Source organism: Suricata suricatta, chromosome 9 (genome assembly GCF_006229205.1).
Source record: "Suricata suricatta isolate VVHF042 chromosome 9, meerkat_22Aug2017_6uvM2_HiC, whole genome shotgun sequence".
NCBI lineage: Eukaryota > Metazoa > Chordata > Mammalia > Carnivora > Herpestidae > Suricata > Suricata suricatta.
This window is the reverse complement of record NC_043708.1, coordinates 138,613,821-138,630,194: the sequence shown is the minus strand read 5'-3', so window position 1 is coordinate 138,630,194 and position 16,374 is coordinate 138,613,821. Positions and strand designations below refer to the sequence as shown.

The 16,374-nt window shown below is 60.5% G+C and overlaps 1 protein-coding gene across 1 annotated transcript in view; it reads left to right on the top strand.

Annotated features, from left to right (window-relative positions):
* The window catches only part of ARNT2 (aryl hydrocarbon receptor nuclear translocator 2), an 85,452-nt gene that overhangs the window by 58,789 nt on the left and 10,289 nt on the right, over positions 1 to 16,374 (top strand). Inside the window, exons 12-15 of the mRNA XM_029952318.1 lie at positions 9,278 to 9,354; positions 10,229 to 10,363; positions 11,592 to 11,666; positions 12,496 to 12,647. Of these exons, the coding sequence (XP_029808178.1) occupies positions 9,278 to 9,354; positions 10,229 to 10,363; positions 11,592 to 11,666; positions 12,496 to 12,647 (439 nt within the window). The remainder of the gene's footprint in view (positions 1 to 9,277; positions 9,355 to 10,228; positions 10,364 to 11,591; positions 11,667 to 12,495; positions 12,648 to 16,374) is intronic.

Here is a 16,374-nt window from a genome sequence, read left to right as displayed (position 1 = left end):
GGCCTGTGGAGGGGGTGACGGCCGCAGTGGAGCCCCCGCTCAGGCGTGGGGAAGACTGGGGTCCAGTGTTCTTGTGCTTCCTGTGGAAAACAGCCTGCTGTCCTGGCATGGGGAGTGACGGGGACTCAGTCTCAGCATGGCTGGGGGCCCGGGAGGCCCGTGAGGAGGCAGAGGCGAGGAGAGGGGTGGCCGACGTGCCAGGACCCCTTCCTCCCGATGGCCCCTGCTGCATGTCCGTGTGGCGTTGGTGTCACAGCCCCTCCCTGGCCGGCACTTTGTTTACAGATTACAATTTATTGGAAACAGAACTGTCCTTCCATGTTTTACAGAAGACACTCATTTACAACTTTCTCTTCAAGCAAAAGAAGACACATGTTAATTTTCATGATTTAGAGGCAGTTAATTTGGAAAAGGAGTGCTCTGGGTCTGCCAGATGCTTTGGAATTAAACTTGTGCCATTGTGGTTGGGTGCATTTTTCCTCAATTTGGAGATCAAGGGGTAGAATTCTTTTTTTTTTTTTAGTTTTTTAAAATGTTTATTTTTGAGAGAAAGAGAGGGCACAAGTGAGCAGGGAAGGGACAGAAAGAGAGGGAGACACGGAATCTGAAGACAGGCTCCAGGCTCTGAGCTGTCAGCACAGAGCCCGACATGGGGCTCGAACCCATGAACCGCGAGATCATGACCTGAGCCGAAGTGAGACAACCAACCGAGCCTCCCGGGTGCCCCACGGCGTCGGGCTCTGACATCAGGGTTGAAGCACACGGCGCTCACTCTGCACCTGCTGGAGAACGAGGCACCGCCTACGAACGCTCCCCAAGTCTGGGAACCCCACTTTGAGGTTCCACACCGTGTGCTGGCCTCTCTTTTATCTCCTCATCTTTCTGTATCAAACAGCTGTTAACAAAAACAGCCCATCTTCGTTAAATTTAAAAGGTCTATAAGATCTTGAAAAATGTAGTAAAATTCACCCACAAATCCGTTTTTTTATTTTTAAAAGGTTTTAAAAGACTAAAAGTCAGTCTCCCTTCCTACCCCGGCCCCACCCTGAGGACCCGCTGGGAACACCCGGGCTTCGTGTTCTGGGTCGTTTCCTGTGTACGAAGACAGCTGCGGCCCGTGTCGCGTGTTTTGTGACGCAGCTTGGTTGTCACTGACCGTGGGCTCGTGGACCGTCTCCAAGCGGGCGCCCTCGGCAGTGCGTCATTCTCTCGAGCGGCGGCGTCAGACGTCACAGCCGCTCCGCAGGCGGGGGCGCTGGGCTTCTGTCCAGGGTCGGCTCCGACCAAGGGCCGGCCGCGGCCACCGTCCTCCACCCCCGGGCTGACTCCGCAGGAGGGCGCCGCGCTGGCCCTCGGACGCCGGAGGGGAGCTCCTCACTCTCCCTCGCTCTTACCAGGAATGTTCCATTCCCCGCCGGTCTGATAGGTTTGGGGAGAAAGGACATGTTTTAAGTTGGGTTTCCTTCGTTAGCGGAGTTGAGCATCCGTCCTGGGTGCGGTGAGGTCCGCGCTTCCCTGGGAGGTGCGTGTCCGTGAGGTCCGCCCGCCTTCCTGTCGGGGACGTGATTCCTCCGTTGCTCAGAGAAGGTCTTTCTAACAGCATGGATGTTAACCCTCTGTGTGTTCTGTGTCGCGAGGGTTTTCTTCCGGCCTGACGTTGGGCTTCTGGTTCCGTGAGTGTTGTGTCTCATCACACAGAATGAATGAGGGACACGAAGCGTGGCCCCGTCTTTCCCTGTGACAGTCCCCGCGCAGACGGGAATTAAGGTGACCATTCACAGATGTGCTCGGGTCTTTTCAGCCCCCCCCCCCATGGCTGTTGTCTCGGTCGGTGCTTTGTTTCTTTTACTCTCCGGAGATCATCATCCACCTGTCCTCAAATCCACCTGCTGGCAGCTGACACTTGTCCCCTTACCGTGCCCATTGTCATCCCGTCCCCGTCTGGGGACACCGCTGCTGCTTCTCATCCTTCGTAGTGGAGACAAGCAAACGGCCCGCTGGCCGGTGTCCGGGGTGAGAGGAAATACGGTCGCTGCGCCGGGGACCGGCAGTCTTTCCTGGGAGCCGAGCGCACAGGCCGCGCCGAGGGGGTCTCTGGGCCGCCGGCGAGGGGCCGTGGAAGCCTCCTCTGGTTGCTGAGATGGGACGGAACCTTCCAGCTGGATGAGGCGCCTCACGGGCTTCTGCCTCGAGTGAGAGAGGCCTGCGCACAGCGGAGCCCGGGGGTCGCAGGAGGCTGCGCCCAGCGCCTTCCGGAGCCCTCTGTCCCAGCACCCGCCAGCACCTCCGGCCCGCCCCGTTCTCGCTGGTGCGCATCCATGAGGCCACCCCAGGGTCCTGCCAGCAGCTGCCGGCCACCTTACTGGTGCCACGTGGTCCTTGTTACCACGGCCTGTTCGCGTCTGTCCTCCCCGTGTGTGCGCGGGCCCCAGAGAGCACGGGCCACCTCGCCCGAGCCTGTGGCTCACCGCAGCCACGGGCTTCGCACAGAGCAGGAAGCCCGGGGACGTCCGGGCCCTGAATCCCTCGCTCTGCGTCTCCCGATTACGCGCCCGCCGCTCCCATCCAGGAGGGACTCAGATTTACCGTCGCCACTACTTTAGATCTTTGTTTCATCAGTACTGTTGAGAGAATTTACGCAGCTTTATGATAAAACACTAAGTAAGAGAACAGAAATGCAGATACGCTTTATTTGAAAGCCCATGTTGAGGAACTGTTCGGGTCTGCTTCTGTGGGTAGTGGGTCAAAGCCATGGTCAAGTGATGCTCGTCGTGGGTGTGGAGGCGGTCTCTCCGGTCAGGGGCTGCCTCCCCGTCAAGGACAGACGAGGCAGACTACCAGATGGGGCAGGAAGAGGCACGGAATATTCACAGAAGGTGCCACAGGCTGACCTGGGTCTTCCCCAGATTCCACTGAAGCCCTAACCCCCCCCACCCCCGCGCTTCAGAACGTGACCTGTTTGGGTATGGAGTCTTTGCAGATGTAAGCAGTTAAGTTAAAATGAGGTCATACCCAAGTCCAGTTGGTCCCTAATCCGGAACAAGTGCTGTCCTTCTGAAAGGGTAAATAAACTGTCAGTGAACGGGAACCTATCCTGAGTAACTTTCGTGAAGGACGGAAATCAAAATTAAACCGCAATTACAAGGGGTTTTGTAATTAGCAACTGCGGCCCACTCCATACGGAGACTTAGGCGTGTGGCCTAACAGTGTTCTCGAGAAAGCTGTGGCGGTGGCCTGGCCGGCTCAGTGACGCTCTAATGTTTATTTTTGAGAGAGAGAGACAGAGACAGAGAGACAGAGAGCTCAAGAGGGGGCGGGGCAGAGAGAGGGAGACACTGAATCCCAGGCAGGCTCCCGGGTCCACACTGTCAGCACAGAGCCCAGTGCAGGGCTCGAACTCACAAACCGCAAGGTCATGACCTGAACCCACGTTGGATGCCTAAGCCACGGAGCCACCCAGGCGCCCCATTAGCGTGTGTGACTCTTAATCTCAGGGTTGTGGGTTCAAGCCCCACATTGGGTGTAGAGATTACTTAAAAATAAAATCTTTAAGTGAAGGTGTGGCTTGATTATTGAATGTGGGAAAATAGGAATTTAACTTATGAAAATAGAACTTATTTAACTTGTGATCAAGAAAAGGAGTAACAATGTACTGTGAGCAAAGTAAGAAGATGGAGTTAATGAAGAAATAAAAATGAAAAAAATTAAATTTGAAAACAAAACTGGTTCTATTGAGAAACAGTTCTTCGTGAAGACGTAGAGAAGAGAAAGACTCTGAAAGCCTAATTCTAATTTTATAGAACGATTTAAAATAAATTCATGTTAAGGATAAAGAGATTTATCAGAAAAGGTTTAAAAACAAATAGGGTGTATAATTTACATTTACTCATGTTAAAATCCTTAGGAAGAAAGCTAGTTTTTGGGAAAATATGTAACTAAATTTGAATAAAAGGAGAAAAGACCAAAGCTAGGCAAGAAATTGAAAAAACCGACCAAGAATTACTCTCTAAATGGTACCAAACCTGGAGTTTTTTTGGGCAAATAATTTAACCCCTTCCAGAGCATGGAAAGCAATGGGAAGTGCACTGCGTTGATTTTTAAAGTTCGGTTAGCACAACTTTGGTACAAAACGGATAGGGAATATTAAAAACAAGTATGAGTGCAATTTCATTTGTAAACATAAGACACTAAATACAAGTGTTCGCAAATCAAATGCATAATTCTACAAAATGATTGCAAGATTGCTTGAGTGGTCTGACATTAGAAAATCTGTTGATGTGACTGATTATCCAAAGGACAAAAGCTACACGACAGAAATTCGTTTCGGTCCGCAAATACGGAAAGTAAATTATCTTTATAAACCGATGAAAGAACCGTACTTCTTTGACACGGACAGAGCAAACGCCGGGCCAGGCGTCCACACCTTCCAGGACCGGAAGCGGTGGGAGGGTCCGGGTCCTCGCTGAAGGGGGCGTGCCCGGCGCATGCTCAGCATCGCTGCGGGACTTCCGCCCACGGCAGCAAAGGAGCAGAGGAAAGAAGCCATACTTACTGCCTGAAAGGAAGAAAAGGAAGAAAAGGAAGTAACAGCCCTTGCAGAGGATGTGGCGATGCCCAGAAAACCAAATCCAATCTACGGAAGATCTTCTAAGAGGTTGAGAACAGAACCATTTAGGAAATCCTAAAACACAAATCAGTACGTTAGAAAAATACAATATGAAAAAAAAGCCATTGACGAAGATAGCAACATTACAGCATACACGGCGGAAGTATTAACGTGAAATATGCCGCAGCACTGGGGGGCTCCGTCAGTTAAGTGCGTGGCCTCAGCTCAGGATCCCACAGTTCATGGGTTCAAGCCCCGCATCAGGCGCTGTGCTGACAGAACAGAGCCTGCCTGGGATTCTCTCTCCCTCCCTGCCCCTCCCCTGCTTTCTCCCTCAAAATAAATAAAAATAAACATTAAAAGAGAAACACATAGGATTAAACTACCAAATAATACTCAGGGACACAAATGACCTAGCTAATTAGAGCGTCCTGCGTAGTCTTGGGGACGAACGTTTAGCGTCATGAAGATTTCAGCGTGTTCCAAACCAGTGCACAGATTTGATGTGGTTCCAATAACTGCCCCACTGATTTTTCTTTTGAATGCAAATTATTTCTTAAATTCACACAGGCCAGTCAATATAAAAATAGCTTATAAAATCTCCATAAACAGAGTGCTGGCTAGTATTTGCTGTACCAAATATGAAAACGCATGTGTGTTAAAGCCTGAATAATTAAAATCTTCAGCAGAAGTACAAATCAAATTATCAAACAAAAAAGACCTGAGGGAGACCTGTAGAAAAGTGCTGTGTGATGAGGGAAGCTTTTCAGTTAGTGGAAGAAGGAAAAAATCAGTCAGTACATAGTTTGAGGACAGCTGACTAATCATTTGGAAAAACATGATGTCAAGCATGTCAAAAATAAATCAGCTTTATTAAAGCAAACATGAAACTTTATTAAAATACAGGTGAACATCCTGCATAACCTTGGAGTAGAGGTCATTTCAGAGAACGAACCCCAAAGGCAAAACCACAGAGTAAAACCTGTTGTGATTGCCTGTACTTTCATAATGTTCTGTACAAACAGGAGGAAGATACTTCCGGGGTGCCTGCGGGCCCCAGCTCTAGGCACCCACTTTCTAGATCTACACACTTTCCTACTCTGGACGATCCCCACGACCCCTGCCGCGTGCGGCCTCTGCGTCCGGCCTCGCCCCCACCTGACGCTGTCGGGGTCCACGCCGCGGCGCGGGTCCGCCCTCCCGGTCTGTCGTGAGCACGATTCCGAGGTCTGGATTCGCCCCGTTTTGCTCATCCGCTCGGCAGCCAGTAGGTATTTGGGTTGTTCCCACTTCTGGGGACGCCTGTGAATCTGCCGCGGTGACCGTTGACACACACGTGATTGTGTTCCTGCGCTTGGACGTCCCCCCCCTCCCCGACGCGGCGCTCGGCGGTCACCTCGCGAGGGAGCTGCCGGACGGGGTTCCGGCCGCAGCGCAGGGGCCCGCGGTCCGCACAGCTGCACCGGCTCTGACCGGTCATCGCATTTTTTGAAATTTTGGTCATCGTTGAAAGGGGCGAGGTGGTTTGGACTTGCATCTCTCGACTGGCTCGCGACGCTGACCGTTGTTCCTCGTGCTCTTGACTCCCCTGTGCGTCTCCCTGCCTAGAGGGACGCCCAGACCCTACACTCATTCTCCGTGGAGAGTACCTGTCTTTATGTTGTTGCTTAGAGACCCGCTGTGACCTGAGCACAGGGCAGAGTCAACACTGGGGAAATGGAGAAGAGCCAGATACCCGGATGGTGACCCAGGACCGCCCCGTCTTCGAGGGCCATCCCGAGTCCCGCCCCTGCCTCTCGAGGGCCCCGGTCACCTGAGTGATGGCCGCAGGTCCACCGACAGACAGTTCGGTTCGGACGCGGCTCGCGGGGGCGGTGGCAGGGCCGCCGGACAAGCGTTCGGCCCGCCGCCCCTTTCCTGGGGGAGCCGAGCCCCACCCGGGTCCTGAGAGACCCTTCCGACCTAAAGAACCTGGTCCCTGAAGGAAGATTGGCTTCACTGAAGACTTTCTGGAAATTTCACAGACACACACTTGGATCTCATTCTCCAAGTGACTTGCCCACGTTAAGGCCAAAAGTATTTAGCAAGTTGCAACTTTTCCACTTTTCCCGCCAAGCCAAGGAATTATTTCAGTGTGACTCGACTTGGCCGGTTTACTTGCGCCCGTTCTGTGTCCAGGCCTGGTGTCTCAGGGCCCCGTCCCGTCCCCTCCTCTGCACATCCGGGCTGACCCCCCTTCTGACCGGGACTCCTGCCTTCCCTCGACTGGCATAAACCGCCAGCGTGTTCTCGTGCCCACGGGGTGTGTGGGCGAGAGCCCCGGTGGGCGCGGTAGGGCCAGCTTCCCTGCGTGCCGCTGGGGGGCGGGGCGCTTGTCTGGCGTCACGTCCCCTGTATTTTACTGGTCAAATAGTCACCAGGGAGGCCAACTTGAACTGGTGAAAGGGACATAAGAGACAGTTTGTGGCTGTTTTGTTTCATCTGCCAAAGCTCCCCGTCAGCACGTGTCAGATGAAGGACGGATGCACGGAGGGATCATGGCGTCTCTGCCAGACGGCGCAGGCGTCGGCGGGGGGAGCGGGACCCTGTGGGGCCCCTCCGAAGGGTGGGCCTGAAGAGGAGCCACTTTCCGGCACGTCGGCCACGGCCCAGAGTTCCTGCAGTCCCTTCCGGTCCCCGCTCTGGCCTGTGGCATTGCGTCCCGACCCCCATGTCAGGCAGACACGCACGTGTGCCCACGGCCTTCGTTGCCCACAGCGCCTCCGACTCCCAGCGACTGGGGAGCGAGGGCAGAGAGGCCAGGGCGGCCGGCACCAGGCCCCGGGCCTGGAGGTCCCCGCCCACCCTCTCCTTCGCCCTCACCGCGTGCCCGCGACGGGCCCCTCCCGCAGACGCCTCGCGCGTGGCCCGGCCTCAGCCCCAGCCGCCGGGCGCTCCGCCTCAAGCAGATGCCACCGCATCACGATGCGGCCTGTCTGTACCTTCTACACCGGCGGCTTCCCTGCAGGGACGGCATGCGGTCCGGCTGTGAGCAGAGCCAACCCTCAGCTTGCCCCCCACCCCGTCACCTCCTCGCACCCTTGTCCTTGGCTTCCCCCCAACAGAAACCCTCCGCACCAGGGTCCTGGCCTCAGGCTCTGATTTGGGACGAATGTGACCAAGATGCCCACTTGGCAGGTGCAGGAAAACATAGGCTTGGGGCCACGTCGAGTCCAGGAAACCCAAGAATGGTGTGCGTCAAACGGTCCCCAGAGCCGTCACCACCGACAGCCAGAACCAGTGGAGGAGGTTGGGGGTGCAGGAGCACAGGGGCCAGCGGGAGCACGGGACAGTCCCCAGGCCCCGTGCCCTTTCTGTCCCCTCGCAGATGGGGCGGCGGGTGAAGGCAGGCCCCAGCCGTCCATGCGCGGGGATGCGGGTCCTCGGAGCTCGACCTTGACGGCAGGCGCTGCACCACTGACCTCAGGCCTCGCTCCCCGGTCGCTGAGTGCCCCGGGGGCGCGTGCGTCAAATGTCACGGGGCGAAGATGGCGGCCCCGGGGCTCCGGGCCCTTTGCTGCTGTGTGTGCTGCTGTCAGCGGCGCTTACCGCTCTCGAAGACGGTGGTGAAGTGAGACCCAGGGTTATCGATCCTGCTTCCAGGAGGGTTTAGTCCTCGTACGACCCAGACAAGCCTGAACTTGGGGCTTTATATGCAAAATATATTTGTTCTTTTTTTTTATTTAAAAAAATTTTTTTAATGATTTTTATTTATTTTTGAGAAACAGAGATAGTGCAAGCAGGGGAGGGGCAGAGAGAGAGGGAGACACAGAATCTGAAGCAGCTCCAGGCTCCGAGCTGTCGGCACAGAGCCTGACGCGGGGCTCAAACCCACGAACCGTGAGATCATGACCTGAGCCGAAGCCGGACACTCAGCCGACTGGGCCCCCAGGCGCCCCAAAATATATTTCTTCTAAGCAGCATACAGTTGGGTCTTGAAAGACCTTTCCTTCCTTTTTTTAAAATATTTTTTAATGTTTATTTTTTAAAGAGAGTGTGAGCAGGGGAGGGGCAGAGAGAGAGGGAGACAGAATCTGAAGCAGCTCCAGGCTCCGAGCTGTCGGCACAGAGCCCGACACGGGGCTCGAACCCACAAACCATGAGATCATGACCTGAGCTGAAGCTGGACGCTCAACCGACTGAGCTGCCCGGGCGCCCCTCAAGATTTTATTTTTACGTAATCCCTAAGCCCAGCGTGGGGCTCGACCTCACGACCCTGAGTTCAGCAGTCGGGCACTGACGTCAGGAGTCGGGCGCTCGGCAACCATCCCTTCTTCTCCTTCGAGTCCACGTAATGAGATGCGTCACCAGAAGTGCCCACTTACACTTGTTACTGAGATGGCTTCTATAGCGAATGTTCTGGCCAAGTGTGCAAACATGCAAACGAATAATCTGCATTCCGTTTTCCTCACGTTCCTGTACGTCATCCACAGATGCGGTGACCAGCCCCGAGAAGTCACCGGAGACGCCGGCGGGGGGGGGGGGGGGCAGGGCTGGCCACTCACTGCCGTCCCCCAACCCCGAGGGCTCCCCGCGCCCGTGGTTTGGGTCGTGTTCATAAATCCCTGGGCGCATCGGCCCCCTCCATCCATGTCGGGAGGTCGCTGGTGACGCGGGCTGCTCTCGTTTCAGGGATGACTGTACCTGAGGACGACGTGGACGTGGGGCAGGGCAGCAAGTACTGCCTCGTGGCCATCGGCCGGCTCCAGGTGAGGGACGCGGACGGGGACAGGGCTGAGGCTGCGTGTGGAGAGGCAGGGGCAGCAGGATGCCAGCCCTTGCCCACGACGGGGGGACGGGGGCCGTGGCTCCCAGGACAGGTGAGGAGGAGGAGTTGTTCAGTCACACACCCACGTGTGACAGGTGTCGCTTGTTCCTCGGGGCGGAGGGGGGGGTGCCGGGGGCGTGCATACACTTGCCCCACAAGCGAGTGCTCTCCAAACCCCGGACCCCCGAGCCGTGTGCCGCCCTGCGTGCGGGAAGGCGGAGCGGGGAGGGGACGTTTCCGAGCACCGGCCGTGAGCCCCGGGCGCAGGGTCTAGCACGCGGGGTGTGTGGCCGCCCGCCCCACCCTGTGAGGCCGCAGGGCTCCTCGCTCCCGCCGACTGGTCCGGAGACTGAGGCTCGGGCGTGCGGTGGCCACGGCTCCAGTTAGCCGGAGGCCCGGCCGGGACGCATGGAACATTGAAAACATTTTGTCAATGTTTATTTTGAGAGAGGGAGAGGGAGAGAGAGCAGGGGAGGTGCAGAGAGAGGGGGAGGGAGGGGGAGCAGGGGGAGGAGCAGAGAGAGGGGGAGGGAGGGGGAGCAGGGGAGGGGCAGAGAGAGGGAGACCCAGATCCGAAGCGGCTCCAGGCTCCAAGCTCCAAGCACAGAGCCCGACGCGGGGCTCGACCCATAAACCGAGAGATCATGACCGGAGCCCAAGTCCCTCAGCCCTCTGAGCCCCCCGGCGCCCCCTTGAATGTTTTAGCCCCGCTGAACAGATGACACGGAGCCTCCGTGACGTTAACTCCCGTGGGCTGTCCCCGGTCCCTGCCTCTCCCGCCGTCCCCGTCCCCTCAGCGTGGGCTCCCGTTCCAGGTGACCAGCTCGCCCGTGTGCATGGACATGAGCGGGATGGCGGTGCCCACGGAGTTCCTGTCCCGACACAGCTCCGACGGCGTCATCACGTTCGTGGACCCGCGGTGCATCAGCGTGGTCGGCTACCAGCCCCAGGTAGGCGGCTCGGGCGCGTGGCTCGACATTCCCTTCGCTTAAAACGCGCTCCCGTCATTGGTGCGAGGTCCCGCAGGACGACGGCGTGGGGACACGGCGTGGGGGAGTCCACGTTCCCGCCGGGACACAGGGCTGTCCGTCCACGGCGAGGGAGGCCGCCGCTCCCGGCCCCTCCGCCCCGTCCGTCGGGCCGAGTCCCCGTAGCCGGGTCAAGATGCCCCTCGGGAAGGGGCTCTCAGATGGCTGACTTGGATGAACACGAAACAGGACGTCTTCTTGGAAACTTAGAAAACATTCTCGTCTCTAGACTGAGGAGCCGTGAGGAAAGCTGTTCACTTAATTTTGCTTAATTCCTCGTGACTCGGAGTACTTGGGACCTTTTATTTCAGGCGCATGTTTTCAGGCCTTTGGTCCAGATAGCCTTTTTTTTTTTTTTTTCTTAAATATCAGCACCATGAGAAACACAGAAAGACAGGAGAAATGATTCTAGATTGAGGTAAACCGAAGACAGAATGTCACAGTACGGAACGGGAGAGCCTCGGTGGGGGCCCGGGCTGAACACACGTAGCCGGAAACACATCTGGGAGACAGTTGGAGAAATGTTAGTATGTGTGGACTGTCAGGTGATGTCATCGAGTAACTTTTGGGGTTTTTAGGTGTAACGTGAAACACTCGTTCTTTGTGAGAAGTCATTTTTTAGAGATACACACTTCAGGACAGGTGTTTTGTAAGATGTCATATTTTTCTTTAAATTGTTTTAATGTTTACTTTTGAGAGAGAGAGAGACAGAGCATGAGCAGGGAAGGGGCAGAGAGAGGGAGACACAGAGTCCAAAGCAGCTCCAGGCTCCGAGCTGTCAGCACAGAGCCCGACGCAGGGCTTGAACCCAGGAACCATGAGATCATGACCTGAGCCGCAGTCGGACCTTAACCGACTGAGCCCCCAGGCTCCTCTCTCTCTGTTTTTTAAAGTGTCTTTGTCACAGCCCCCGCCTCCCCAGGGCAGACCAGTAAGCTTGCACTGAGGCCGCCGACGGAGCGCCTCAGCCCAATGACGCAATGGTAGTGAGCAGAGGGACAAGGGTGGCGCCGGGGACACTCTGTCCCCCTCACGACGCGGTGAGCGAGGGGACAGGCTGACGGGGAGGCAGGGGACGCTGCTGTCTGACCGTCACACGTCCGTAGTGCAGAGTGGGCCCGGGATTCTCAAAGCGTGTCTCTGTGTCCAGGACCTCCTCGGAAAGGACATTCTGGAGTTCTGCCACTCGGAGGACCAGAGCCACCTGCGCGAGAGCTTCCAGCAGGTACCGCCGTGCCCGCCGACCGCTGAGGGGCCCGGGGACCCGTGGGTCGCAGCGTGTGCCCGGCAGGCCCAGGGGGAGGGCAGACGCAGCCGGGGGCGGCCGGGAAGGAGGGCGGGGACAGAGGGGCCGGGGTGAAGGCTGCTGAGGCCGCGTCAGGCGTTCAGGCCCCCACCCCGCCCGAGCCCCTGAGGAGACTGTGTACGGTGCAGCTTCGGCGGCCCGGGTTTGAGGTCAGGCGAATGCGGGAAGGCCCCTGCCTCAGGGTGCTGGGGGTAGGGGCTCAGGGCACCCCTGTCGGCTCCCTGACGCCTCGGGCGGCGACAGATCGGGAGCCTGGGAGGAGGGTGCCCCATCACCGGCCGCTGCCCAGCGCTGAGCACCTGCTCCGTGCAGGCCCGGGCCCCGCACAGTCACGGGGCCCCGCGTGGCCACGTCACGGGGCAGGAGAGGGGCAGTGTCCCCAGGGGTGCTCACCCAGGTACCCAGGCTGCAGCAGCCCGGAGCCCGGGGCCAGCAGACCCGCGGAGGGGGACGTCCAGAAGATGCGTCTGCTCCGTGCCGAGGGCAGGGCTGGGGGGGCACGGGTCACCAGGAGGTCCCTGTCCCTGGGCTGCCCACAGACATCCAGCCAGGAGTAAAGTACAAGCTAGGGCAGTTACGGGAGAGGGGCCGGGCCCTCAGCGACCCTGGGGCCAGGTCCCCGTCTCCTCTCTGGTCACAGTGCCACCTCCGAGGGAGAGGCCCCGCAGCCCAGCCCGGCCCTCCGGCCGCCCCCTCGGGCCGCTCCAAGCCCGGCGCCCTGACCCCCCTGCTCCGCCCGCTCCCTCAGGTGGTGAAGCTGAAGGGCCAGGTGCTGTCGGTCATGTACCGGCTCCGCACCAAGAGCCGCGAGTGGATGCTGATCCGCACCAGCAGCTTCACCTTCCAGAACCCGTACTCGGACGAGATCGAGTACGTCATCTGCACCAACACCAACGTCAAGTACGTGCCCCCGCGCCTCCGGGCGCCCCCGGGTCCAGGGCTGCCGACCTCACCCCGGGGCCCTTTCTCCCCCTGGGCTCCCTCCCCTGCAGCTGGCGGCCAGTCCCTGTGGGCCCGTCACCGCGTCCCCTGCCGTGCTCCAGGTCTGTGAGGACCCCAGGGACGGCCCTGCTCCCCAGGCCCCCCTGTGCCCCGGGACGCAGGGCCCGGCAGAGGTGAGCCTGGGGCTCTGGCAGCCCTGGGGCCCCGGTTTCCCTGGAGGTGTCCCCCCTGCTCAGGGCTGCGCAGCCCCCGCGTCACCCCCATATCACCCTGTGCCCCACGTGCCTCCGCACGCAGCCCTGGGCTCCAGGCCTGACGCCCCGCTTCCTGCACCCCGAGTTGTGAGTCACGTGATGTCTCGGCTCTCGCTCTCCCGTCCCTGCGGTGGGCTGATGGGGTGGCTGCGAGGAGTAAGTGGGCGACACTCCCGCTGCAGCAGGTCCCGCCTCCTCCCGGGATTGTTCCCCAGGAGACGCGAGGTCCCTGCGCAGGCGAGGTCCTGGGGGCCAGGGCGAGCTGGCAGGGTGGGAATGGCCCCCGAGTGCCCGCGCTGGCCAGCAGCACCCCCCTGCGTTCCCCCGGCTCTGCACCCAGCTGGGGGGTCTGCTCCCTCCCCTCCCCCTCCCGCCCACGTCTGACAGCTTCCCCCAGATGCCGCCTCCAGGCAGTGGCCACACGGCCTCTGGGCTTGCTCAGTGCTCTGGCTCCGTTGCACCCCCCGCACCGCTGGCTCCCTGGATTGGGGCGCCCCCTCAGCGCCCCCAGAAGAGGCGTCCTTCCCAGCAGCCCCACCGTGTGCCTCAGCCTCGGCTGAGCTCCGTGCCTGCGAGGCGCACCAGGTCCCTGTGGGCCGCCGACCCCGGGTTCCCATGAGGCTCCTTCCGGGCAGGCGTGTAAAGTGGCCTCGGGTCCCACGTGCCGCCAGTGTGTGTGAGCCGCCTGGCCGGTGGGCCTGCAGACGGTGTTGGGGCCCAGGGTCCCTCTGCCCCGCTCGCCGCCCGCTCTGGGGCCCCGCAGCTCCGTCCTGTTCGCTCCTTCGAGCTGCAGGAGGGGCGTCCTGCCTGGCAGTGAACCCAGACGCGGGGGCCATGTGCCAGCCTCCTCCTGGTGCAGGGGCCGAGGGTCTCGTGCCCCCCTCCCCTCCCACACGTGCTCCGCCTCCCGTGGGCCCTGCTCCTTGACCTCCCCCGCCCCGGCTGTGTGCTTTCCCCGGACCCTGGGACAGGCACTGGCTTCCAGGACGTGGAGACCCGCCTCCCTGGTTCTCTGCCCAGCTCTCTATTGGGGCCCCTTGGCCGTGATCCCCTCCTAAACCCTCACAGCCTGACGTCAGCCCACGACCCTGTCTCTCTTCATTCGCAGCCATGGCGGTGGGGGGGGGCGGGGGGTCTGGCTGCTCGCCGTCCCCAGGCCGTGTGACCGCCTGCTCTCTCTTTGCCTCCCCCCGGCCTCCCCAGGACTCCGGGGCTTCTCTCCACCTTGCGGCCTCCGCGTCCTTGGCCGTAGCGACAGCGGGAGCAGCCGGGAGTCCTAGACCAGCGCTGCCGAAACCCCGCGCCTGTTTTCTCCCATATCTGAGGCGGCCCAGTTGCTGCCTGGTAAACTGGGTCGGATGGAGGGCTTTTCCCTCTCCGCCCACCCCGCCCCTCCCGCAGAGCTGTGACCTCTGGGTCTGAGTCCGGCAGCCAACACAACAGGACACACGTTCCCAACGGGGTGTTGGGGTCAGAGGGGAGGAGGCTGCCCTCGGGAGGAATTTCCAGCCAGGGGACAGAGTGGGCCTCCCTGGGTGGGGACAGCGGGCTGTTCGCCTTGGGCAGCAGAGAGCAGTGACAACCACGGGCCCTCGCCAGCAGCAGCACACTGGGCGGAAGGGGCCTTAACGGCCCTGTGCCCAGGGGCAGGAGGGGGCAGGAGGGGGGCAGGAGCAGGGGTGCGGGGGCAGGAGGGGGCAGGAGCTCTGGCCTCGGTGCCCTCTGTCCAGAGCAGAGAAGCGTCCCGGGAGGCGGTGACCTGACAGCTGGCCTTCGTGCGCAGCGACCACACTGATCTCCCCGGCGTCTGCTCAGCACGTTGGGTCCATCACTCGACTCTCGTGTCTCTTGCTCGGGGCCGACTCTGTGTTGTGGAGCAATCGGGGGCCGCTCTGAGCAGGAGGCATTTAGCGATTTTGTGCCACCGTGGGCCCGCGACTGAGCGTCCCTGGTCCCCAGCCCCTCTTGGGGGGACCTGGGGCCATCCCGGCAGCCCCGTCCCGAAGCCTTAGTAACCGTGTGGCCACACAACCACCTGGCTGCCCGGGGCGGGAGCCGGGAATGGGGGTGAGAGCGAGGGGCCTTCCTCACCTCTGCAGAGCTCAGGGCCCGAGGGCTGGCGCGCCGTCAGCAGCGGGTGTTTGTCCTGCGTCCCACTGTCTGGGCACCTGCTGCAGGTGACCTCGCAGAGAACAGGGCCCCGCACCCTGCCTGGACTCTGTCAGCCCACATGCTCCTTCCTGGGCCGCCGCCAGCCTCAGGGGCCGCCCACCCCCTGCCCTGCCCAGCCCCCGCCTCCTGTCCGCCCTACCGAGCACCCCTCACGGCCCGAGGAGTCATCTCCGTCAAACTCGCTCCTGGTGCTCCCGGACAGAGGCAGCTGCAAACCCGTGAGGGGTGTTCGGGGTCCTTCCCGACAGGCGGTCCTCGGCAGGCCCCCGTGCGTCCTGGCCAGACCCCGGCTCTCCCAGAGGTCCCTGCTGCCTGGCTGCCCCCCTCGTGGCCGGCACGCTAACTCAGACTGAATGAGACCCTGTGTCCAGAAGTGTGACGCGTGGCGGACGGCGTCCCCACCTCCCTGGTGCAGGGAGGCTGCACAGACGGGGAGCCCGAGTCCGACGTGTCTCGTGTCCCATCATCCGCCCGCGTCCCCAGCAGATAGGGGACGGTGCTCTGCTGCACGGGGACCGTCCCCGCACACGGGCTGTGGGTCAGAGTCTGCCGGGGCCGCTGTGTTTCCACCGCTCGGGAATTTGCAAGCACACCGAGGCTCGTCTGTGTCCCGTGGCCGTGTGTCCGAAGAAGCTTGTGAGACCTCTTCTTGGGATGGGGCAGGTGTCCGCACTTCCTCCGCAGGTGCACGGCAGTGGCAGGACCGGGCTGCTGTGTCCCCCCCTCAGCGGGTGTGCAGTCGGGCCCAGGGATCTGCCGGCCACCTGGCCCTGCTTTTTACATCCCCTGGAAGGAGCTTTCTCGGGTCCAGGAAGGGTCAGAGTGGAGAGCAGGCTCCCGCCGGGGACACCCCGGCCCTCCTGCCCCTCCATGCACCCTGGAAGCGCGGGCCCTTCCTCCCGGCAGTGCGGACATGCCAGGGCGCCCAGTGGTCCCGGTGGTCCCTTCCCCTCTGCGGCCGTGTGCCCCAGGCCTGACACAGGCTGGGCCACCAGGGAGAGCTCAGGCCCCCAGGGAAGCAGTCGGGGCTGACGGCTCTGGAGTCAGCACGCGCTCCCCGTGTGGAGACCGGACGCGCCATGGGCACCCGGACCCCGTGGGGAGGCCCCGTCCTTCCCCAGATCCAGCAGGGAGCCCTGTGTAGACAGCCCAGTGTGCGTCCAGAACGGGCGGCTGGGCCAGGTTCTGAATAAACTGGTCACGGGTCCCCCAGGTCTAAGTGGTCTTCCCTGGGGAGGGGGGGGGACACACGCCCAGGC